Source organism: Xenopus tropicalis, chromosome 3 (assembly GCF_000004195.4).
Source record: "Xenopus tropicalis strain Nigerian chromosome 3, UCB_Xtro_10.0, whole genome shotgun sequence".
Classification (NCBI taxonomy): Eukaryota; Metazoa; Chordata; class Amphibia; order Anura; family Pipidae; genus Xenopus; species Xenopus tropicalis.
Window position 1 is genome coordinate 27,477,265 of NC_030679.2, and position 27,680 is coordinate 27,504,944.

At 35.8% G+C, this 27,680-nt stretch overlaps 1 protein-coding gene across 33 annotated transcripts in view; it reads left to right on the forward strand.

The window, feature by feature from the left end:
* LOC101733947 (protocadherin gamma-B5) overlaps positions 1–27,680 on the forward strand; it is a 249,548-nt gene that overhangs the window by 151,666 nt on the left and 70,202 nt on the right. Inside the window, exon 1 of one of the 33 annotated variants that reach the window (XM_012959708.2) lies at positions 2,113–4,695. The exons of 28 other annotated variants lie outside the window; for them this stretch is intronic. In XM_012959708.2, coding sequence (XP_012815162.2) covers positions 2,275–4,695 — 2,421 coding nt within the window. In that variant the 5' untranslated portion in view covers positions 2,113–2,274. Of the gene's footprint in view, positions 1–2,112; positions 4,696–7,986; positions 10,527–13,390; positions 15,986–18,302; positions 20,899–24,770; positions 27,396–27,680 lie in introns of those variants that run through there. 4 more of the 33 variants (XM_012959707.3, XM_031898771.1, XM_012959710.3 and 1 more) reach the window with 4 other exon arrangements.

Genomic DNA, 27,680 nt, shown 5'->3' on the forward strand with positions numbered 1-27,680 from the left:
AACAAGTATTTTTCAGTGTAGGATTTCAGTCATTTTGTAAATACATCTCTTGATCTGCAAACTTACACAACAGTAGTCAATATTTCTAGAGATTCCTGCACTGTTAAAAGGAAAGAAATAGATTAAGTTGTACTTTGGTATAGACATTGCTTATTCTGCAGCACTCAGGGTTGGAATTTAAAACTTTAAATTGGCTATTTTGGTTATTTTAAAGATATTGTAAACATAAGTGAAAACCTTGTTCATCTTTATGGGACCTCATTTGTGCCACGTCTTCTCAAGTTCCGTACTGTGTAATGTTTGTCCCTTTCAGTCTAGTCAAACTTACAAGGACATCATAAACAGTATGGATGTTCTAAATTGCAGGGAAGCAGTATTGTTTTCTAGCTTGTAGCCATTGTCGCTGTTACCCTGGCCAATATATGCAATATTAAATTGTGGTAACTGGAAGTTTGAAGCTTTTTGTTTCAATATAAGTAAATGAACCAATTGTAGGGCACAAAGATTATGCACTGATCTTTTAAACTGTTAAGTTCTGTGATAGTAGAAAGAAAAAAAATATATTAGGCCTTTTTACAGGCTCTAAGTGGGGACTTGTACTGTATATAGGTTATGGAATGTGTGTGTGGAAAAATGGTTGTTTATTTCAGGACACTTTATATCTACAGATTGCTACAGATTACAAAGTGCACATTGCAGTTTGTAAAACATTGCATCTAACTTTAATTTGTATGGCACAGGAGCACTTCTCCTTTGGTTTTACTGTATTTTGCTTAATATACCTTACTGTGTGACTGGAATGTGTACTGTGTGACTGTGTGTGTACTATTTGGTAACTACGTATCTGATATTTTCTAGAATTTTACACTAATGTATTTCACCTTCAATATTATTGGCCACTCATTTAATTTTCTTAATGCAAACTCTGAAATGATTATAATGTACAGGAAACCACTATGAATATAATTATCCTTTTGTAAAGTGTTAGGGAACAGCATGTTTTGCTTGCATGCTACACATACAGCCGCAGCCCTGATGCATCTCTGATATAGCGACATAGTTACCTGTTTGTGGCCATGTATAATTTAAAAGTTACACACTGCAATAATTTACAGCAGCACTTTTCTTGTCTGTCTGAATAAATAAAGAAGTAAAAGCATAACTTACTTTGACACAAACACTATGGTCACTTTTATTAGGAGCCAAATAACCTGCCTTTATGGTTTTGAAGTGTATAAGGAAACCAGAGCACTGTACATGGAGGAAACACACACAACGACACAACAAGAAACAAGCTACTACCCTGCTCACAGTTAAACCCAATACCCCTATTCGGCTGGGCAGCAATTATAAAAAATGCATTATCATATCACTATTTCTTTTTTTTTTTACCATCTCTAATTTTAAATATGTCCAAAATTTGCTAGACTACGTCCAGTGTCAAAAAGACTTTTGTAACCAAACATATGTTACTTTCATAATGACATTAAAAAAACTTAGGGCCACAAATATGAACACCCAATAATTTTGAGTGGCAAGTATGGTTACTGCTAAACCATTTAGATATAGCTATTTTATAAAATAACATTCCCTAATATTCCCATATTATCCTAAATTGTGGTAATTTTAACATGATGCTGATATTAATGCTTTGGGTTTAACAACTTGGTGAACTGTTAAAGCTCAGTTCTGCTACTCGGCTCTAATAGCCCAAATGTCTTAATAATGTCTGATGTCTCAAAGCAGTGGAGCACTTCCTGACAAACTCACACATTGATCTGCTTGAATAAAAGAGTTTTATATTGCTATACCTTCTGGTTGACATAAATAATATAGGGGACAGTCTATCAATACCCACTGAAGATAGCTATTACTTGGTAAGAAAAATGTTGGGCTTTAAAAATTGTTCCTGTCTTTTAGGATAGTTTTGCTAAATAAAGAAAGCATAGATCTGCTGGGAAACCTTCCAGTTTGATATTTGATAAATCAGCCCTATATTTCAGTTATTTCTGGTATGTATATTTTCTGCAGTTCCACATTTGTGCCTCAGAGCGCCGCTGTTCACTAATATTAAGAAACCTTGGAGATCCATTGGTACTATTGTACAGCAGACATAGTTCAGATTTGCAAGGAAGGATCACAATCATGTTAGCTTCTCATACAGAGGATATATCTGCTCTTGGTCTCATAAACTAGTGGATTTTACATGTCTTTTTTCCAACTGGATTACAAATAAAGCAGGAAGCTTCACTGGGCATATTTCTCATATAAAGAATGGCTGGGATAAAGATGAAGCAAACACAGAAATACAAAGGATTCAGATGGCAAGTAATCTTTTCATTCCTATTTCCCTACCTTTGTCATTCAGTCTCTGCTCAGCTGCACTACTCCATTTTTGAAGAAATGCAGAAAGGCTCATTGATAGGAAATTTAGCAAATGATCTTGGGTTAAATGTTAAGGAAATTGCCAATAAAAAACTGAGAATTGTTTCACATCTTTCAGAGAAATATTTCAAAGTAAATCTTGGAAATGGGAATTTAAATGTTGCAGACAGGATAGACAGAGAGGCTCTGTGTGGGGCAAGAGAGGAATGTTTTCTAAGCTTTGATGCTGTGATTGAGAATCCTCTGAATATTTTTAATGTTAGGGTTGACATTAAGGATACAAATGATAATCCACCAAGATTTGTTCGTGAAAAAATTGAATTTGAAATTAGTGAGCATACATCACCAGGAGCAAGATTTCTCTTACAAAATGCAGAAGATCTGGATGTGGGAATGAATTCTATTGTTACCTATAAACTCAGTGCCAATAAGCATTTTGTACTAGGGGAGAAAAAGAGCACTAATGGGAGAACATTTCCAGAACTGATTTTGCAGACAAGTTTAGATAGAGAAACACAAAGCAACCATGAGCTGATATTAACAGCATCTGATGGCGGGAATCCTGTGCAAACAGGTACAACTATAATTAAGATTATTGTTACTGATTTCAATGATAATTTCCCTGTATTCACACAAGAAGTATATAAAGTAAATATACATGAAAACATCCCAATAAATTCTTCAATCCTTAAAGTTAATGCAAGTGATAAAGATGAAGGCATGAATGCCCAAGTCTCATACTCTTTTAGTACAACTGCATCTAATGTGCTCCGTATATTTTCAATTAATCAAAATAATGGGGAAATTAAAACAATAGGCAATGTGGATTTTGAGGAAGAGAGACACTATGATATTACTGTACAAGCTGAAGACAGTGGTGGTTTTGTCGCCAATGCTAAAGTGTTAATAGAAATTATTGATGAAAATGACAATGCTCCAGAGATATCAGTCACCTCAATAACTACCCCAATCTCTGAGGATTCAGCCCCTGGCACTGTGGTAGCATTGATTAAAGCCCATGATCTAGACTCTGGAGAAAATGGAGAGGTTGACTGTGAAATCATTGGTGTGGGACTTTTTAAACTTTTATCATCATCTGGAAACTTCTACAAGATTGTTACTACAAGCACCTTGGATAGAGAAAGAAGCTCACATTACAATATTACTATTCAAGCTACAGACAAAGGTTCTCCTCCCCTTTCTTTTAGGAAAACCATCAGATTGGATGTTCTGGATATAAATGACAACCCACCTGTATTTGAAAAATCAACATATTTTGCCTATATTCCAGAAAATAATCAACCAGGAGCCTCAATATACAGTATCCAAGCAATAGATAAGGACACTGAAGAAAATGGAAAACTTTTCTATTCTATTATCTCCAGCAACACAGAGGATATTCCATCAGCCGCTTATATCTCCATTAACCCAGTAACTGGTGTTATTTATGCACAGCGATCATTTGATTATGAACAGGACCGAGAATTTGAAATCCAAATTATGGCAAAAGACAGTGGATCTCCACCTCTGAACGGCAGTGTTACTGTAAGAATTTGTGTTGTAGATCAGAACGATAATTCACCAACAGTTCTCTACCCATCACCAGATGTTGGTTCTGCAGTATATGAGATGGTTCCTTTCTCCTCTGAACAAGGGACTTTAGTGACTAAAGTGGTGGCAGTGGATGCTGACTCAGGCCACAATGCTTGGCTCTCTTATCATTTTTTTCAGGATTCAGAAACATCACATTTTATCATTGATCAATATACAGGAGAGATCAGAACATCTCGAGTTTTCCAAGAAAGAGACGTTTTGAGGCACAAAGTTGTGGTGATAGTAAAGGACAATGGGACACCCTCTCTCTCAGCCACTGTTACACTGACTCTTGTAGTTGCTGATCATTTTCAGCATGTGATTCCTGAAGTTAGTAACCAGCCTATGAAATCAGACTCCCAGTCAAACATGCAGATTTACTTAGTAATCGCCATAGCGCTAATCTCTTTTCTCTTCATGTTGGCTGTACTGTCTGCAGTCATATCTAAATACAGAGAATCAAAATATCCAACATTAATCAATTCACTGAGCACATACCCCCAGATTGATCACAGATTTTTTTCTCAATTTAATAGTGGTACTTTGCCCCTACCATACTCTTATGATGTCTGCGTAACATTGGATCCAAGCGAAAGAGACTTTGCTTTTCTTAAACCTCCTAACAATGTCCCAGTGGGATGTTTAATTGATGCCAATGATTCAGGTATTGGAAATGAAAGTGCACAAGGAGATTTAGCCGATGCAGCCATTGTGGAGGTGAGTCACTATTTCAATAAATTGGCCAAAATGACTTGATTTTCCATCTTTCTATAATGAAAATCTATTTTTTTGCTTGTATAGTATTTTAGATATTTTTTTTTTTTTAAATACTCTTGAGCCGCAAATGAAAACAATAATTATACAACAGTGCCATGTACTCTTTGGGAACCACAAAAAGAATGACTTGGGGCACACTAATGTGTTTAGTGAAAATTAGAAAAAGTATCCTTTATTTATGCTATTCCCTTCCCAGCACCATAAGTTACAATAAAATATAAAAACTGAAACAGGTTGCGTCCCACCTCGATTAGGTGTATATTTTTCTGTATGTGATATGTACTACAAAGGGGGGTATAAGCCACAGAGCAAACTAACACCTTCACCTCTGCAGGGGTAATGACTGCCTATCTACAGAAGTCACTTTAACATGTGGTTTTTATTGGCTGTGAGACAGCAGCAGTGTGCAGCAGACTAGGTAACTTATCCCTCTATATCGGATACAAAAACATTTACCTCTTCAGTTTCAGGTAAAACATATACTATTAAACAATACATTAATTGCAATTTGAGGAATGTGATTTATTCTAAACAATTTGTTGGTCAAACTTTGAAAGAAAGAATAAGAGAACCTGTACTCAATATAAAGAACATTAGGTCTGAAACTATTGTTGCTAGACACTTTGCGGATTGTACTAATAGATATTTGGATTTTTTTCACAGTGACGGATATAGAAAGAGTCAGTACAGGTAATAGAGGTGGGAATACATTAGATAAACTTCTTGAAAATTAGGCTCTTGTTTCATCTAAGTACAAGATTACCTCTGGGCAAGAATTTTGAATATAATGCTTTGTTTAATGTATCTATAATGTCTCTTTATTTTGACCTCTTTCTATATACTATTCTATATCTATACATATACTTGTCCTCTATATGTGTTCTGTACTTGTACTTTAAGTATCCATTTAGACATTTACTTTTATATTATTTCTAGAATTTAGCCCTCACTATATGTGCTTTACTTGTATTTCTCAAACAATTATATATATGTAACATATACCTGTTCACCTTTTATGAGCGCTGTTATCAGATTGGTGGATACATTGGGTTCTGTTATTGGTCATTTAATTCTGAAATGTAATTGGTTGTTTTAGCTTTTTACTCTTGTTTCAAGAAATTCTCTTGCCCATTTTTGGCATGAAATGCATCAGGCTGTTTGTGTTTGAGATGCTTTTTCTTTAAACAAAATACAAATATAATATATCGCTCCACTTTTTGACTGATTGGTCCAGCTTCTTATAGTGCCAGCCTTGCTTTCTCATTTTTGAGGTATTTCTGTTTTAAATTATCCCTCTAGTCACAGCAGAATTAAAGGGGTTGTTCACATTAAAAATTGAGCTTTACTTAGAGCTAGATAGTAACATTCTAAAATAAACAAACAATGTTTTTTTTAATTTTCGTAGCTTTATAATTAATTAAGTTTTGTGTTGTGCGGCATTCAGGATTTAATTGTAACTAGTTAATATGAGTTAATTTCTTAGCAATAACAGACAATTTTATTATAGATTTTAATCTACAGGCTGAAGGGATCCTGAATAAAACAAACTTAATAAAACCCTGTTGCATTTTTGCATAGTTTGTGTTTATATACATTATACAAATACATTAAGTAAATGTATAGTAAACTTGAGTGAAATCTGCATTTATATGGATGGGTTCTTGTTTGTGCCAAGCCTTCTTAAGTACCTTGCTATGTAACACTTAACATTAGCTCCAATGAAATTTACTTGGACACCATAAACATAATGTAAGTTCTAAATTGCAGGTGTGTGTTATTGTATTACTGTTTGTGGCCAAAATGATCACAAACAGCGGACTGTTACCATGACCTACATGTGCAAGATTTAAATGTGTTATCTCAAGTGCAAAGCTTTTTGTGCCAACATTAGCAAATAAACCAGGTGGAGGACACTAGGATTATGCACTCTTGAGTTCTGTGCTAGTAGAACTGTGCATACGTTTCAGTGGAAATATATCCGAAACATTTGATGGGCTCAAGTCAGGATTTTGTACTGTACATAGAGAAAGAAATCTGCGTCGAAAGTGACTTCATTTATTTATATTATATTTTTTATATATTTCACTCTTCAGCACTTTTAAGTCTGGACCACGTAGTGCACATCCAGTTTGAAAAAAATGTATAGTTGAATTTCTTTTGGCAGAGGCTCACATTTTATTGTATTGTATATTACTGTGTTGTTGAAATAGGACTGTTTGTGTCTACATATCCAAATAGTTTCTAGTAATTTGTAGCAATGCATTTCAACTGCTATAGAATACCCCACTCATTTAATGTTCTGCATGCAAACCATGCATTGTTTATTAAGTACAGTAACCAATGAGACTATACTTATCGTTTTGAGATATACTGTATTAGCGAAAAACATATTTTGACTAGTGATGAGCGAATCTGTCCCTTTTTGATTCGCCATAAAATTAGCGAAACGGCGAAAAATTAGCGAAACACATTTGCCGCACAATTTTTTTTGTCGTCCGCGTCTATTGTCGCCCATGTTTTTTAAGACGGCTGCACCTTTTTTGCCGTGACTGCTCCCTTTTTGGTTGCGCCTAATTTGACGTGATCGCGCCCTTTTTTAACCTGACCGCACCCAATTTGTCGCGCAATAAAAACATTTCCGCATAACAAATTTTTTCGAGGCAAATTTTCACATAAGTTTCGCTAAACTATTGCAGAAACTAATGCAGAAATTCGCTGTGAATCCATGCCTGGCGAAAAAATTCGCTGATCACTAATTTTGACTATATGCTGCAGATACAGCCACCATAAATCAGTGCCAGAGGCATCACTGATATAGCACAGTACGTGTTTTTATACTGCTATACCTTGTGGTCAACATAAATAATATAGGGGCTGATCTATCAATTCTAATTATTTTTATAGAGTAATACAGATGGTTATTGCCTGATAAGAAAATATTGAGTATCTCAATGATTCCTTTAAAAATAATCCTGACAGTCATGAGAGTTTTGTTACAATAGGAAAACATACAGTAGATCTGCTGCAAAACCTTCCAGATGCTCTATTTTGATATTTGGTAAATCAGTCCTATATTTCAGTTATTTCTACTGTGTATATTTTCTGCAGTTCCACATTTGTGCCTCAGAGCGCCGCTGTTCACTAATATTAAGAAACCTGGGAGATCCATTGGTACTGTTGTACAGCAGACATAGTTCAGATTTGCAAGTAGGGATCACAATCATTTTAGCTTCTCATACAGAGAATATATCTGCTCTTGGTCTGAAAAGCTAGTGGATATTCATGTCTTTTTTCCAACTGGATTACAAATAAAGCAAGATACTTCACTGGACATATTTCTCATATAAAGAATGGCTGGGATAAAGATGCAGCAAGCACAGAAATACAAAGGATTCAAATGGCAAGTAATCTTTTCATTCCTATTTCCCTACCTTTGTCATTCAGTCTCTGCTCAGCTGCACTACTCCATTTTTGAAGAAATGCAGAAAGGCTCATTGATAGGAAATTTAGCAAATGATCTTGGGTTAAATGTTAAGGAAATCTCCAATAGAAAACTCAGAATTGTTTCACATCTTTCAGAGAAATATTTCAGAGTAAATCTTGGAAATGGGAATTTAAATGTTGCAGACAGGATAGACAGAGAGACTCTGTGTGGGTCAAGAGAAGAATGTTTTCTAACCTTTGATGCTGTGATTGAGAATCCTCTGAATATTTTCCATGTTAGGGTTGACATTAAGGATATAAATGATAATCCACCAAGATTTGTTCATGAGACAAATGAATTTGAAATTAGTGAATCCACCTTACCCGGAGCAAAATTTCCTTTACAAAATGCAGAAGATCTGGATGTGGGAATGAATTCTATTGTTACCTATAAACTCAGTGCCAATAAGCATTTTGTACTAGGGGAGAAAAAGAGCACTGATGGAAGAACATTTCCAGAACTGATTTTGCAGACAAGTTTAGATAGAGAAACACAAAGCAACCATGAGCTGATATTAACAGCATCTGATGGCGGGAATCCTGTGCAAACAGGTACAACTATAATTAAGATTATTGTTACTGATGTCAATGACAATTTTCCTGTATTCACACAAGAAGTATACAAAGTGAATATACATGAAAACATCCCAATAAATTCTTCAGTCCTTCAAATTAATGCAAGTGATAAGGATGAAGGTCTCAATGCACAAATCACATATTCTTTTAGTACAGCTGCAACTAATGTGCTCCGTATGGTCACTATTAATCCAAATAATGGAGAAATGAGAACTATAGGTAAAGTGGATTTTGAGGAAGAGAAATATTATGATATTTCTGTACAAGCCAAAGACGGTAGTGGTCTTGTTGCCAATGCGAAAGTGTTAATAGAAATTATAGATGAAAATGACAATGCTCCAGAGATATCTGTTACTTCAATAACTACCCCAATCTCTGAGGATTCAGCCCCTGGCACTGTGGCAGCATTAATTAAAGCCCATGATCTAGACTCTGGAGAGAATGGGGAGGTGGACTGTGAAATCATTGGTGTAGTACCATTTAAGCTAATGTCCTCATCTGGAAATTTCTACAAAATTGTTACTACAAGCACCTTGGATAGAGAAAGAAGCTCACATTACAATATTACTATTAAAGCTACAGACAAAGGTTCTCCTCCCCTTTCTTTTAGGAAAACCATCAGATTGGATGTTCTGGATATAAATGACAATCCACCTGTATTTGAAAGATCAATATTTATGGCCTATGTACTAGAAAACAACCAGCCAGGGGCCTCAATATACAGTATCCGAGCAATAGATAAGGACACTGAAGAAAATGGAAAACTTTTCTATTTTATTATCACTAGCAATACAGAAGAGCTTTCTTCAACCTCTTATATTTCCATAAACCCAGTAACTGGAGTTATTTATGCACAGCGATCCTTTGATTATGAGCAAGACAGAGAATTTGAAATCCAAATTATGGCAAAAGACAGTGGCTCTCCACCTCTGAACAGCAGCGTAATAGTGAGAATTTGTGTTGTTGACAAGAATGATAACTCACCAACAGTTCTCTACCCATCACCAGATGTTGGTTCTGCAGCATATGAGATGGTTCCTTTCTCCTCTGAACAAGGGACTTTAGTGACTAAAGTGGTGGCAGTGGATGCTGACTCGGGCCATAATGCTTGGCTCTCTTATCATTTTTTTCAGGATTCAGAAACATCACATTTTGTCATTGATCAATATACAGGAGAGATCAGAACATCTCGAGTTTTCCAAGAAAGAGACGTTTTGAGGCACAAAGTTGTGGTGATAGTAAAGGACAATGGGACACCCTCTCTCTCAGCCACTGTTACACTGACTCTTGTAGTTGCTGATAATTTTCAGCATGTGATTCCTGAGATTAAGAACCAACCCATGAAATCAGACTCTCAATCAAACATGCAAATTTACTTAGTAATCGCCATAGCACTGATCTCTTTTCTCTTCATGTTGACTGTACTGTCTGCAGTCATATCTAAATACAGAGAAACAAATTCTCCAACATCAATCAGTTCACTGAGCACTTACCCCCAGATTGATCCTAGGTTTCTTCCTCAATTTAATACTGGTACTTTGCCCCTACCATACTCTTATGATGTCTGTGTTACATTGGATCCAAGTGAAAGAGACTTTGCCTTTCTTAAACCTCCTAACAATGTTCCAGTGGGAAGTTTAATTGATGCCAATGATTCAGGTATTGGAAATGAAAGTGCACAAGGAGCTTTAGCTGATGCGGCCCTTGCCGAGGTGAGTCACTGTTTCAATAAAATACATTTTTTGTTAAATTCGCTTAATGGCTAGAATTCATATCTTACCTATGATGGTTTATGAAAAACAAGTATTTTTCAGTTGTATAGGATTTCAGTCATTTTCCAAATAATTTCTTGAACTGCAAACTTACACAACATATTCAATGTTTCAGAGTTTCACGCACAAGTAAAAGGAAAGGAATACATAATAGATTCTATTTAACTGCTTCATGTCAGTCGATGTTTCTACTTTACCCCTTAAACTATGTAATATAACTGTAATGGCAACCTATAAGGCATTTTTAACTAACTGTAGGTAAGTTTTACTTTGGTGTAGACAGCAGAACTCTAACAATATGCAGCTATTTATCATTCTTTTAGTTTGTGTTTTTTTAATTTGTTATGGTTGGAATTCAAACTTTAAACAGTTTATTTTCCCTAAAGTAGAGGGCTTGGTTAAAAAGCACTTTTACCTACAGGTTAAGAGGACATTACATAAGAAACTTATGCCTACAATAGTAAATAAACCCTGAAGCCTACTAGAATCAATTTTTCTTCAACTTTTTCCACAATCCTTGTATATATGTACATAACACACATTGTGTATATACAAGTGTATAGTAAAACTGTTCCGGACTGTCAAGAGAGTTTTCAGTCACCATCTAAATCCATGTTTTACCCCCATAACTGTGGCTCCTCAGTTACTGCCCCATGTTACCTATAGACTTATATTCAGCCCTCTGTTTACATTGTAGCTGTTACCTTAACCTACACGTGCAATATTAAATTGTAGTGCCTGCAAGTGTGAAGCTTCATGTGTCATTAGTAAATGAACCTGATGTAGGGCATTGGAATTACTGATCTCTTGAGAAGAAATAAAACAATATGCAAAACCTTTGACAGGCTCTAACTCAGATCTTTTACTGTATACAGGTTATGAAATGTGTGAGGTAACATGGTTGTTATATTTTATTCTTTAGGATACATTATATCTGCAGATCACACACTGCATATTACAGTTTGTAAAACATATTTATCTTGAATTATGGTACAGGAGCACTTCTCTTGGTTTTACTATATATTGCTTGTTATACCTAACTGTGTAGCTGGAATGTGATTGTTTGTGTTGACTATTTTTAATTGGCATCTGAACTTTTCTAGAACTTTTTACTGATTCATTTTACTTTCTATATCCTCAGTGACTCATTGAATATTCTTAATGCAAATCATAAAATGTTTATAATGTGTAGGAAACCAGTAAGAATATAATTATCATTTTGTGATGTGTTAGGGATCAGCTCATTTTGTTTATTTTTTTACAGATACAGCAGCCTTAAGTAGTGCCAAATGCATCTCTGTTGTAGGTGCTTCTTTTTACCTGTATGTGGCTATGTAAGATTTTGATGTTACAACCTGCAATAATTTACAGCAGCAGCATTTTCTTGTTTCTCTGCATAAATGAGGCAGGACAGGTATCTGACCCCTTATCCGGAAACCCATTATAGAGAAAGTTCTGAATTACGGAAATTCCATCTCCCATAAACTCCATTTTAATCAAATAATTCACATTTTTAAAAATGATTTTTTTTCTCTGTAATAATAAAACAATACCTTGTACGTGATCCCAGCTTAGATATAATTAATCCTTATTAGAGGAAAAACAATCCTATTGGATTTAATTACTGATTAAATATTTTTTTTGTAGACTTAAGGTAGGAGATCCAAATTACAGAAAGACCCCTTATCCGGAAAACCCCAAGTCCCGGGCATTCTGGATAATGGGTCACATACCTGTAATAGCAAAAATTACTTTAAAACACCATGTTCACTTTTATTTTGGAGTGCCAAATGCATCTCTGTTTAGGTGCTTATTTTTACCTGTATGTGGTGTATGTATGTGTGATTTTGGTGTTACAACCTGCAATAATTTATAGCAGCAAATTTTCTTGTTTCTCTACATAAAGCAATAATAGCAAAAATTAATTTAAAACACCATGTTTACTTTTATTAGGAGCTAAATAACCTGCCTATATGGTTTTAAAGTGTGTAAGGAAACCAAAACCAGAAAACACTCATATACACAAGAAGAAAATACAAGCTACTATCCTGCTCACAGAAAACCCAATACCCCTATTCTGCTGGGCAGCAATTTTAATAACAGCACCACTTGATTACACATGAATAAAATAGCTATTTAAACCACAGTTCCTTTGTACTTTACTTTATATAGTGCAACCTATCAGTAAACCATTAAACGCAATATATCCAGTGCCAAAAAGACTTTAATAACCAAACATGTGTTACTTGAAAAAACTTAGGGGCACATAATGTATATGAACACCCAGTAACAATATATATTCAGGTTTAGCTACTTTATGAAATGACAATCCCCTATTAACCTGCAATTTGGTAATTTTAATATGACGCTGATGTTATTTTTGGGGGTTTAGCAACCTGATGGAATGTTAAAGCTCAGTTCTGCTACTTAACTCTAACAACCCAGATTTCTTAATAATGTCAGAAAACTGAAAGGAGTCAAACACTTCCTGACAAACTCACACATTGATCTAATATCGAGGCCAATCTATCAATACCCAATATCTTTTTTAGAGCAGTAAAGATGGTTATTGCTTGGTAAGAAACATATTAGAGTTTAAAACTGTTCCTGTCAGGAGAGTTTTTCTAAATAAGGAAAGCATAGATCTTTCGGGAATCCATCCTGATACCCCAGTTTGATATTTCATAAGTCAGCCCTATTGTTTAAGTACTTCTACTCTTTATATTTTCTGCAGTTCCACATTTGTGCCTCAGAGCGCCGCTGTTCACTAATATTAAGAAACCTTGGAGATCCATTGGTACTATTGTACAGCAGACATAGTTCAGATTTGCAAGGAGGGATCACAATCATGTTAGCTTCTCATACAGAGGATATATCTGCTCTTGGTCTCATAAAATAGTGGATTTTAACATATTTTTATTCCAACTGGACTACAAATACAGCAAGATACTTCACTAGGCATATTTCTCATATAAAGAATGGCTGGGATAAAGATGCAGCAAGCACAGAAATGTAAAGGATTCAGATGGCAAGTAATCTTTTCATTCCTATTTCCCTACCTTTGTCATTCAGTCTCTGCTCAGCTGCACTACTCCATATTTGAAGAAATGCAGAAAGGCTCATTGATAGGAAATTTAGCAAATGATCTTGGATTAAATGTTAAGGAAATTGCCAGTAGAAAACTCAGAATTGTTTCACATCTTTCAGAGAAATATTTCAGTATAAATCTTGGAAATGGGAATTTAAATGTTGCAGACAGGATAGACAGAGAGGCTCTGTGTGGGGCAAGAGAGGAATGTTTTCTAACCTTTGATGCTGTGATTGAGAATCCTCTAAATATTTTCAATGTTAGGGTTGATATTAAGGATATAAATGATAATCCACCAAGATTTATTCATGAGACCAATGAATTTGAAATTAGTGAGCACACCTCACCCGGAGCAAATTTTCCTTTGCAAAATGCAGAAGATCTGGATGTGGGAATGAATTCTATTGTTACCTATAAACTCAGTGCCAATAAGCATTTTGTACTATGGGAGAAAAAGAGCACTAATGGGAGAACATTTCCTGAACTGATTTTGCAGACAAGTTTAGATAGAGAAACACAAAGCAACCATGAGCTGATATTAACAGCAGCTGATGGCGGGAATCCTGTGCAAACAGGTACAACTCTAATTAAGATTATTGTTACTGATTTCAATGATAATTTTCCTGTATTCACACAGGAAGTATACAAAGTAAATATACATGAAAACATCCCAATTAATTCTTCAATCCTTCATGTTAATGCAAGTGATAAAGATGAAGCTATCAATGCACAAATCACATATTCCTTTAGTACAGCGGCAACTAATGTGCTCCGTATGTTCACTATTAATCCAAATTATGGAGAAATTAAAACTATAGGTAAAGTAGATTTTGAGGAAGAAAAATATTATGACATTTCTGTACAAGCCAAAGACAGTGGGGGCCTTGTCACAAATGTCAAAGTGTTAATAGAAATTATAGATGAAAATGACAATGCTCCAGAGATATCTGTTACTTCAATAACTACCCCAGTCTCTGAGGATTCAGCCCCTGGCACTGTGGTAGCATTGATTAAAGCCCATGATCTAGACTCTGGAGAAAATGGAGAGGTTGACTGTGAAATCATCGGAGTGGCACCTTTTAAGTTAATGTCCTCATCTGGAAATTTCTACAAAATTGTTACTACAAGCTCCTTGGATAGAGAAAGAAGCTCACATTATAATATTACTATTCAAGCTACAGACAAAGGTTCTCCTCCCCTTTCTTTTAGGAAAACCATCAGATTGGATGTTCTGGATATAAATGACAATCCACCTGTATTTGAGAAATCAACATATATTGCCTATGTACCAGAAAACAATCAGCCAGGAGCCTCAATATACAGTATCCAAGCAATAGATAAGGACACTGAAGAAAATGGAAAACTTTTCTATTCTATTATCACCAGCAATACAGAAGAGCTTTCTTCAACCTCTTATATTTCCATTAACCCAGTGACTGCAGTTATTTATCCACAGCGATCATTTGATTATGAGCAGGACAGAGAATTTGAAATCCAAATTATGGCAAAAGACAATGGATCTCCACCTCTGAACAGCAGTGCCATTGTGAGAATTTGTGTTGTAGATCAGAATGATAACTCACCAACTGTTCTCTACCCATCACCAGATGTTGGTTCTGCAGCATATGAGATGGTTCCTTTCTCCTCTGAACAAGGGACTTTAGTGACTAAAGTGGTGGCAGTGGATGCTGACTCAGGCCATAATGCTTGGCTCTCTTATCATTTTTTTCAGGATTCAGAAACATCACATTTTATCATTGATCAATATACAGGAGAGATCAGAACATCTCGAGTTTTCCAAGAAAGAGACGTTTTGAGGCACAAAGTTGTGGTGATAGTAAAGGACAATGGGACACCCTCTCTCTCAGCCACTGTTACACTGACTCTTGTAGTTTCTGATAATTTTCAGCATGTGATTCCTGAGATTAAGAACCAACCCATGAAATCAGACTCTCAGTCAAACATGCAAATTTACTTAGTAATCGCCATAGCACTGATCTCTTTTCTCTTCATGTTGGCTGTACTGTCTGCAGTCATATCTAAATACAGAGAAACAAATTCTCCAACATCAATCAGTTCACTGAGCACTTACCCCCAGATTGATCCTAGGTTTCTTCCTCAATTTAATACTGGTACTTTGCCCCTACCATACTCTTATGATGTCTGTGTAACATTGGATCCAAGTGAAAGAGACTTTGCTTTTCTTAAACCTCCTAACAATGTTCCAGTGGGAAGTTTAATTGATGCCAATGATTCAGGTATTGGAAATGAAAGTGCACAAGGAGCTTTAGCTGATGCGGCTGTTGCTGAGGTGAGTCACTGTTCTAATAAAAAAACATTTTTGGGTTAAATTCACTAAATTGATAGAATTCCTATCTTATCTATGATGGTTTATGAAAAATGAGAATTTTTTAGTTGTATAGGATTTTTAGTCATTTTCCAAATAATTTCTTGCTATTTGAACTTTACTGCAGACCTATGTAATGGCAAGCTATAAGGCATTTTTGACTATGCACCTGCAGGCTAAGAGGACATTAAATAAGAAGGCCATTACATAGAAACTTTGTGCCTATAACAAATACAATAAACCCTGCTATCTGCTAGAAACAATTGTTCCACAACTTTTTCCACAATCCTCGTATATATGTACATAATACACATTGTGTATATACAAGTGTATAGTAAAACTGTTTTCAGTCACCATCTAAATCCATGTTTAACGCCCATAACTGCTGCTCCTCAGTCACTGTTCCATGTTACCTATAGTCCTAAATTCAACCCTCTGTTTGCATTGTAGCTGTTAGCCTAACCTACATGTGCAATATTAAATTGTAGTACCTGCAAGCGTAAACTTCTTGTGTCAATAGAAAAAAAAAACCTGATGAAGGGCACTGTCAGGCCCGGATTTGTGGCAGGCCACAAAGACCCGGGCCTAGGGCAGCAAAAATTTAGGGGTGGCATGCTGCCCAGCCGAATTGTAATTTTGCTCATATGGAGCAATGGGGACTCCGAGGTGGGAGGGCGGGGTGAGGTGGGAGGGCGGGGTGAGGTGGGAGGGCGGTGAAAGGGGCGGCCTCAGGGTGCCCAATTCTCAAATCTAGCCCTTGGCACTGTAATTTTTTACTGAACTGCAGAGTTATGTGACAGTAGAAAGAAAATAATATACAAAACCTTTGACAGGCTCTAACGCTGATCTTTTACTGTATACAGGTCATGAAATGTGTGCGGTAAAATGGTTGTAATATTTGACTCTTTAGTATACTTTATATTGCCAGATCACACAGTGCACATTACGGTTTGTAAAACATATTTATCTTGAATTATGGCACAGGAGCACTTCTCTTGGTTTTACTATATATTGCTTGTTATACTTAACTGTGTAGCTGGAATGTGATTGTTTGTGTTGACTATTTTTAATTGATATCTGAACTCTTCTAGAATTTTTAACTGATTCATTTCATCTTCTATATCCTCAGTGACTCATTTAATATTCTTAATGCAAATCATAAAATGTTTATGAAGTGCAGGAAACAAAAAGAATATAATTATTCTTTTGTGATGTGTTAGGGATCAGCACATTTTGCAGTGCCAAATGCATCTCTGTTGTAGATGCTTCTTTTTCCTGTATGTGGCCATGTATGATTTTGGTGTTTTGACCTGCAATAATTTACAGCAGCAGAATGTTCTTTGCATAAATAAAGCAATAATAGCAAAAATCACTTTAAAACACCATGTTCACTTTTATTATGAGTTATTAGGAGCTAAATAACTTGCCTATATGGTTTTAAAGTGTGTGAGGAAACCAAAACCAGAAAACACACACATTCACAAGAAGAAAATACAAGGTACTAACCTACTCACAGAAAACCCAATACCCCTATTCTGCTGGGCAGCAATTTTAATAGCTGTCACCCATGAATAAAATAGCTATTTAAACCACAGTTCCTTTGTACTTTACCTTATATAGTTGAAAACATTCAACGCAATCTCTCATTTTAAATATATCTGAAATTTGTTGGAATATATCCAGTGCCAAAAAGACTTTAATAACCAAGCATGCGTTACTTAAAAAAAAATAGGGGCACAGACTGTATATAAACACATAGTAATAATATATATAAAGATTTAGCTGATGATTTTATGAAACGATAATCCACTATTAACCTGCAATTTGTCATTTTAACATGATACTGATGTTATTTTGCTGGGTTTAGCAACTTGGTGGAATGTTAAAGCTCAGTTCTGCTACTCAACTCTAACAACCTAGATTTCTTAATAATGTCTGAAAATTCAAAGGAGTCAAACACTTCCTGACAAACTCACACATTGATCTAATATCAAGGCCGATCTAATAATGCCCAATATCTTTTTTTGAGCAGTAAAGATGGTTATTGCTTGGTAAGAAACATATTGGGTTTTAAAACTGTTCCTGACTGTCAGGAGAGTTTTGCTAAATAAGGAAAGCATAGATCTTTTGGGAATACATCCTGATACCTCAGTTTGATATTTCATAAATCAGCCCTATATTTCAAGTATTTCTACTCTGTTAATTTTCTGCAATTCCACATTTGTGCCTCAGAGCGCCGCTGTTCACTAATATTAAGAAACCTTGGAGATCCATTGGTACTATTGTACAGCAGACATAGTTCAGATTTGCAAGGAGGGATCACAATCATGTTAGCTTCTCATACAGAGGATATATCTGCTCTTGGTCTCAAAAGCTAGTGGATTCTACATGTATATTTTCCAACTGGATTACAAATAAAGCAGAAAGCATCACTGGACATATTTCTCATATAAAGAATGGCTGGGATAAAGATGCAGCAAACACAGAAATGCAAAGGATTCAGATGGCAAGTAATCTTTTCATTCCTATTTCCCTACCTTTGTCATTCAGTCTCTGCTCAGCTGCACTACTCCATTTTTGAAGAAATGCAGAAAGGCTCATTGATAGGGAATTTAGCAAATGATCTTGGGTTAAATGTTAAGGAAATTGAAGGTAGAAAACTCAGAATTGTTTCACATCTTTCAGAGAAATATTTCAGTATAAATCTTGGAAATGGGAATTTAAATGTTGCAGACAGGATAGACAGAGAGGCTCTGTGTGAGGCAAGAGGAGAATGTTTTCTAACCTTTGATGCTGTGATTGAGAATCCTCTAAATATTTTCCATGTTAGGGTGGACATTAAGGATATAAATGATAATCCACCAAGATTTATTCGTGGGACCAATGAATTTGAAATTAGTGAGCATACATCACCAGGAGCAAGATTTCTCTTACAAAATGCAGAAGATCTGGATGTGGGAATGAATTCTATTGTTACCTATAAACTCAGTGCCAATAAGCATTTTGTACTAGGGGAGAAAAAGAGCACTAATGGGAGAACATTTCCTGAACTGATTTTGCAGACAAGTTTAGATAGAGAAACACAAAGCAACCATGAGCTGATATTAACAGCATCTGATGGCGGGAATCCTGTGCAAACAGGTACAACTCTAATTAAGATTATTGTTACTGATTTCAATGACAATTTTCCTGTATTCACACAAGAAATATACAAAGTAAATATACATGAAAACATCCCAATAAATTCTACAGTACTTCATATTAATGCAAGTGATAAGGATGAAGGTATCAATGCACAAATCACTTACTCTTTTAGTACAGCTGCAATTAATGTGCTCCGTATATTTGCTATTAATCCAAATAATGGAGAAATTAAAACTATAGGTAATGTGGATTTTGAGGAAGCTAAATATTATGATATTTCTGTACAAGCTGAAGACAGTGGTGGCCTTGTGGCCAATGCCAAAGTATTAATAGAAATAACAGATGAAAATGACAATGCTCCAAAGATATCTGTTACCTCAATAACTACCCCAATCTCTGAGGATTCAGCCCCTGGCACTGTGGTAGCATTGATTAAAGCCCATGATCTAGACTCGGGAGAAAATGGGGAGATTGACTGTGAAATCATTGGTGTGGGACCTTTTAAACTTTTGTCATCAACTGGAAACTTCTACAAGATTGTTACTACAAGCACCTTGGATAGAGAAAGAAGCTCACATTACAATATTACTATTCAAGCTACAGACAAAGGTTCTCCTCCCCTTTCTTTTAGGAAAACCATCAGATTGGATGTTTTGGATATTAATGACAATCCACCTGTATTTGAACAATCAACATATATTGCCTATGTACCAGAAAATAATCAACCAGGAGCCTCAATATACAGTATCCAAGCAATAGATAAGGACATTGAAGAAAATGGAAAACTTTTCTATTCTATTATCACCAGCAATACAGAAGAGCTTTCTTCAACCTCTTACATTTCCATAAACCCAGTAACTGGTGTTATTTATGCACAGCGATCCTTTGATTATGAGCACGACAGAGAATTTGAAATCCAAATTATGGGAAAAGACAATGGATCTCCTCCTCTGAACAGCAGTGCAATAGTCAGAATTTGTGTTGTAGATCAGAATGATAACTCACCAACAATTCTCTACCCATCACCAGATGTTGGTTCTGCAGCATATGAGATGGTTCCTTTCTCCTCTGAACAAGGGACTTTAGTGACTAAAGTGGTGGCAGTGGATGCTGACTCGGGCCACAATGCTTGGCTCTCTTATCATTTTTTTCAGGACTCAGAAACATCACATTTTAGCATTGATCAATATACAGGAGAGATCAGAACATCTCGAGTTTTTCAAGAAAAAGATGTTTTGAGGCACAAAGTTGTGGTGATAGTAAAGGACAATGGGACACCCTCTCTCTCAGCCACTGTTACACTGACTCTTGTAGTTGCTGATAATTTTCAGCATGTGATTCCTGAGATTAAGAACCAACCCATGAAATCAGACTCCCAGTCAAAGATGCAGATTTACTTAGTAATCGCCATAGCACTGATCTCTTTTCTCTTCATGTTGGCTGTACTGTCTGCAGTCATATCTAAATACAGAGAATCAAATTCTCCAACATCAATCAGTTCACTGAGCACATACCCCCAGATTGATCCTAGATTTATTCCTCACTTTAATACTGGTACTTTGCCGCTACCATACTCTTATGATGTCTGTGTAACATTGGATCCAAGTGAAAGAGACTTTGCTTTTCTTAAACCTCCTAACAATGTTCCAGTGGGATGTTTAATTGATGCCAATGATTCAGGTATTGGAAATGAAAGTGCACAAGGAGCTTTAGCAGATGTGGCTCTTGCCGAGGTGAGTCACTGTTTAAATAAAAAAATTATTTTGGTTAAATTGGCTTAATGGCTAGAATTACTATCTTATCTATGATGGTTTATGAAAAACAAGCATTTTCCATTTGTATAGGATTTCAGTCATTTTCCAAATATTTTCTTGAACTGCAAACTTACACAGCAGTTATAGTCAATGTTTCAGAGTTTCATGCTCAGTTTAAAGGAAAGGAATACATAATAGATTCTATTAAACTCCTTCATGCCAGTCCTTTGATGTTTCTACTTTACTCCTTAAACTATGTAATGGCAACCTATAAGGCATTTTTGACTAACTGTAGGTAAGTTTTGTACTATTAGTTGTCCACATTAAAATTAGGATTTACTTTGGTATAGACAGCAGAACTCTAGCAATATGTAGCTATTTCTCATTCTTTTATTTTGTGTTTTTCATTCAGCAGCACTCAGGGTTGAAATTTAAACTTTGAACAGGTTATTTTCCCTAAAGTAGAGGACCTGGTAAAAAAATGGGACCTTATTTGTCCCAAGTCTTCTCAAGTAACGTACTGTGTAATATTTGTCCCCTAAGCTCAAACTTACTTGGACGTTATAAACAGAACAGAAGTTCTCAATTGCAGGGGAGTATTAGTGTATTTCCGTTTGAGGACATGGAAATCATAAGCTGGATGAGCTACTACAGTACTTTACCAAAATAAATCACACCAGAGCTGTGTGGATAACAATGGCTACAACATGCTTATTATCTATAACCAATAATGTAGATTACTGTGCAATAACTGTAACTGAACCAAACAAGCCAGAATAAGAAATTTTAACTCTCTTGGCTCTGCTTTGTTGCCAGGCCAGGAGAATGACAATTTGTATAAAATCTCCAATTCGATTAAACACATAAAAAACCTCCAAGCTGCAACAAGACCACTTTTTTTTTTTTTTTAAATAAATGGGTGGGTGGTGGATGGGTGGGAGTAACATAAGGCTTGTCCCCAAACAGGATGAGCCAGTAACCCAGTCAGCTTGCAGTTAATATGGTAACCATTGCATACATGTTCAATACATAATCAATACTTATTCACGATTACTACTTACTTACTACTACTACTTACTTACTACATAACGTCCCTCGGTTATTGCCTAATTTTTCATTGTTTAAGCCCCATAACTGCTGCTCCCCAGTTACTGTCCCATGTTACCCATAGTCCTAAATTGAGCCCTCTGTTTGCATTATGGCTGCTATCCTAACCTACATGTGCACAGCTTCTTGTATCATTAGTAAATGAACCTGATATAGGGCACTGGAATTATGCACTGATCTACTGCTGAGTTCTGTGACAGTAGAAAAATAAATTACAAAACAGGACTGTATATAGATCATGAAATGTGTGTGGTAAAATGGTTGTTATATTTCATTATTTAGGACACTTTATATCTACAGATCATACACTGCATATTACAGTTTGTAAAACATTATATTTTACTTAAATGATGGTACAGGAGCACTTGGTTTTACTTTATATTGCTTGTTATACCTAACTGTGTGGCTGGAATGCAACTGCGTTGATTATTTTTAATTGAAATATCTGGAACTTTTCACTAATTAATTTCACCTTCTATATTCTCAGTGACTTTTTTAATCATAGGAGGGTTTTCAATAAGGCTAAGGGAGGCTAAGCTTCCCCAAACCTGCTTAGCACAAAAAAACTCACCTTGTACATGACTTTCTCTGCGCTGCTACTTTAACATCTGAGTAGGTTTGTGCATTCCTGTAAACTCCTGCTCTGTTGTAATCAGCTGCACTCTGATTGGATCTTTCTTCTTGTGGCTTCTTCAATCAAAGTGCAGCTCTCTTGACAGACAGTGAAATAGACCAATCAAGCCACAGATGTAGGCAGGACTGGGGAGAGGAAAACACTGCAGAAATGAAGACTGATATGAAGGATCTGCAGGCTGTAAACTTTACCTAAGAACCTGACTAACTCTGTATATTTGCTGCAGATTTCATTTCACTCTTACAGGTACTATATTATATATGGTCTAAAAACTGACTCACTAGCTGAAATTAAATAATTTGTTTGTAAACTGGCATATCTGTAATATCCCTTTGACCCATAATCTAGTCCTAAATTCACTCTGTCCCCTTCAAAAAGCTTATTGTTCTTTTATATTTCTTTTTTGTTTGTTTTTGCACTTTTATTTTTCACTTTTATCACTGTTTTGTTCATTTCTAGTTAGTTACAGTGGCACCCTTATGAGACTGCACAGCTGGGAAACAAACCAATGCTGTGTGTCAGTGCCAGTGTTATAGTGCCAGGGCCTGAATATCAGTACCCACTGCTTCTCACTGTATATAATGTGCTGCTTTTGTAAATACAAACTGCATCTGTGTGCCTGGGATGTCACTACCCACTGCCGTTCTCGCTATAAAACTAACTAAAACACATTTAAGCTAACTGATCCCAAACACAAATGGATGGAGAACCCCTCACAGAAGTGTGTGTATGAATACCTTTAAATCCTAAGCATTTTGGGGTGAAAAAAGCCCTCCCACCTGAACTTTTGCACAGTATCCCTGGAAGTCAGTTGGAACCGCAAGAGATGAGGGGTTAATTTTTTACACCAGCAGCGAAAGTCTCACATTAGCTTTAGGTCAGCCTATGTATGGCCCATCTTTAGCCTCCCCAAACATAAAATTCACCCTTCACCTATGCATTTTAAATTTCATTTAAATCATAAAATGTTTATAATGTGCAGGAAACCTGTAAGAATAGCATTATCCTTTTGTGATGTGTTAGGGAACAGCATATTTTTTTGCATGCTACAGATACCGCAGCCTTAAGTAGTGCCAAATGCATCTCTGTTGTAGTTTCTAATCGTTACCTGTATGTGGCCATGTATGATTTTGGTGTTACAACCTGCAATAATTTATGGCAGCAGTGTTTTGTTGTTTTTCTGCATGAATAAAGCAGTAATAGCAAAAAATAACTTTGAAATACTATTTATGTTCACTTTTATTAGGAGGCAAATAACCTGCCTGTATGGTTTTGAAGTGTGTAAGGAAACCAAAATACTGCACCTGGAGAAAATCCACATAGACACAAGAAAAAAAATACAAGCTACTACCCTAACAGTTAAACCCAATACCCCAATTCTGATGCACAGCAGCTTTAATAACTGTACTTCTATATCACGCTACCTTTTCTTTTAATCACATTTCCTTTGTACTTTACCTTATATAGTGCAACATATCAGTAAAACTTTCAACACAATCTCTAATTTTAAATATGTCCAAAATTTGTCGGAATACATGCAGTGCCAAAAAGACTTTAATAACCAAATGTGTTACTTTCAGCAATTTCAAAAAATTATTCACATATATGAACACACAGTAATTTTGAGTGGTAAACATGGTTACTTCTAAACCATTCAGATGTAGCTAGTTTATGAAACGATAATTCCACTTTTGTAATTGTAACAGGATGCTGATGTTATTTTTTGGGGTTTAGCAACCTGGTGAAGTCTTAAAGCTCAGTTCTGCTACTCAACTCTAACAGCACAAATATCTTAATAATGCAGGACACTTCCTGACAAACTCACAAACTGATCTGCTGGGATAAAAGTGTTTTATATTTGCAAAATAATTTTGAAGTCAATCTATCAATGACCAATATATTTTTTAGAACAGTAAAGATAGTTATTGCTTGGTAAGAATCATATTGGGTTTTGCTAAGATACAGATAAGGAAAGCATAGATCTTTTGGAAATCCTACCTCAGTTTGATATTTGATAAATCAGCCATATATTTCAGTTATTTCTACTGTGTATATTTTCTGCAGTTCCACATTTGTGCCTCAGAGCGCCGCTGTTCACTAATATTAAGAAACCTTGGAGATCCATTGGTACTATTGTACAGCAGACATAGTTCAGATTTGCAAGGAGGGATCACAATCATGTTAGCTTCTCATACAGAGGATATATCTGCTCTTGGTCTCATAAGCTAGTGGATTTTACTTGTCATTTTTTTCAACTGGATTACCAATAAAGCAGGAAGTTTCACTGGGCATATTTCTCATATAAAGAATGGCTGGGATAAAGATGCAGCAAACACAGAAATACAAAGGATTCAGATGGCAAGTAATCTTTTCATTCCTATTTCCCTACCTTTGTCATTCAGTCTCTGCTCAGCTGCACTACTCCATATTTGAAGAAATGCAGAAAGGCTCATTGATAGGAAATTTAGCAAATGATCTTGGATTAAATGTTACGGAAATCTCCAACAGAAAACTGAGAATTGTTTCACATCTTTCAGAGAAATATTTCAGTATAAATCTTGGAAATGGGAATTTAAATGTTGCAGACAGGATAGACAGAGAGGCTCTGTGTGGGGCAAGAGAGGAATGTTTTCTAACCTTTGATTCTGTGATTGAGAATCCTCTCAATATTTTCCATGTTAGGGTTGACATTAAGGATTTAAATGATAATCTACCAAGATTTATTCGCGAGACCAATGAATTTGAAATTAGTGAGCATACATCACCAGGAGCTAAATATATTTTACAAAATGCAGAAGATCTGGATGTGGGAATGAATTCTATTGTTACCTATAAACTCAGTGCCAATAAGCATTTTGTACTAGGGGAGAAAAAGAGCACTAATGGGAGAACATTTCCAGAACTGATTTTGCAGACAGGTTTAGATAGAGAAACACAAAGCAACCATGAGCTGATATTAACAGCATCTGATGGCGGGAATCCTGTGCAAACAGGTACAACTCTAATTAAGATTATTGTTACTGATTTCAATGACAATTTTCCTGTATTCACACAAGAGGTATATAAAGTAAATATACGTGAAAATATCCCAATAAATTCTTTAGTCCTTTATGTTAATGCAAGTGATAAGGATGAAGGTATCAATGCACAAATCACATACTCTTTTGGTACAGCTGCAACTAATGTTCTCCGTATCTTTACTATTAATCCAAATAATGGAGAAATTAAAACTATAGGTAATGTGGATTTTGAGGAAGAGAAATATTATGATATTTCTGTACAAGCTGAAGACCATGGTAGCCTTGTGGCCAATGCCAAAGTATTAATAGAAATAACAGATGAAAATGACAATGCTCCAGAGATATCTGTTACTTCAATAACTACCCCAATCTCTGAGGATTCAGCCCCTGGCACTGTGGTAGCATTGATTAAAGCCCATGATCTAGACTCTGGAGAAAATGGAGAGGTTGACTGTGAAATCATTGGTGTGGGACCTTTTAAACTTTTGTCATCAACTGGAAACTTCTACAAGATTGTTACTACAAGCGCCTTGGATAGAGAAAGAAGCTCACATTACAATATTACTATTCAAGCTACAGACAAAGGTTCTCCTCCCCTTTCTTTTAGGAAATCCATCAGATTGGATGTTCTGGATATAAATGACAACCCACCTGTATTTGAAAAATCAACATATATTGCCTATGTACCAGAAAATAATCAACCAGGGGCCTCAATATACAGTATCCAAGCAATAGATAAGGACACTGAAGAAAATGGAAAACTTTTTTATTCTATTATCACCAGCAGGATCAACACAGAGGATATTCCATCAACCTCTTATATTTCCATTAACCCAGTAACTGGTGTTATTTATGCACAGCGATCATTTGATTATGAAGAGGACAGAGAATTTGGAATCCAAATTATGGCAAAAGACAATGGATCTCCACCTCTGAACAGTAGCACTATTTTAAAAATTTGTGTTGTAGATCAGAATGATAACTCACCGACAGTTCTCTACCCATCACCAGATGTTGGTTCTGCAGCATATGAGATGGTTCCTTTCTCTTCGGAACAAGGGTCTTTAGTGACTAAAGTGGTGGCAGTGGATGCTGACTCAGGCCACAATGCTTGGCTCTCTTATCATTTTTTGCAGATCTCGGAAACATCACATTTTATCATTGATCAATATACAGGAGAGATCAGAACATCTCAAGTTTTCCAAGAAAGAGACATTTTTAGACACAAAGTTGTGGTGATAGTAAAGGACAATGGGACGCCCTCTCTCTCAGCCACTGTTACACTGACTCTTGTAGTTGCTGATAATTTTCAGCATGTGCTTCCTGAGATTAAGAACCAACCCATGAAATCAGACTCTCAGTCAAACATGCAGATTTACTTAGTAATCGCCATAGCACTGATCTCTTTTCTCTTCATCTTGACTGTAATGTTTGCAGTCATATCTAAATACAGAGAATCAAAATCCCCAACATCAATCAGTTCACTGAGCACATACCCCCAGATTGATCCTAGATTTATTTCTCAATTTAATACTGGTACTTTGCCGCTACCATACTCTTATGATGTCTGCGTAACATTGGATCCAAGTGAGAGAGACTTTGCCTTTTTTAAACCTCCTAACAATGTTCCAGTGGGATGTTTAATTGATGCCAATGATTCAGGTATTGGAAATGAAAATGCACAAGGAGCTTTAGCTGATGGGGCCGTTGTGGAGGTGAGTCACTGTATCAGTAAATTGACCAAAATGACTTGATTTTCTCTCTTTCTATCTTGAAAATCAAGTTTTTTTCAGTTGTACAGGATTTTGACTAGTTCTTAAAAAATACTCTGCAAATGTAAACAATTCTAATTATATTCAACAGTGCCGTACATTAATTTTCATATATCCTTTAGATCTATGTTCAAAATATTTTACCCAGCTACACCATATAGACAGGCAAGATATTTTGGCAGCTGGCTGAAGGGATAATGCAACCAGGACTGTAGGCTGTATATTTTT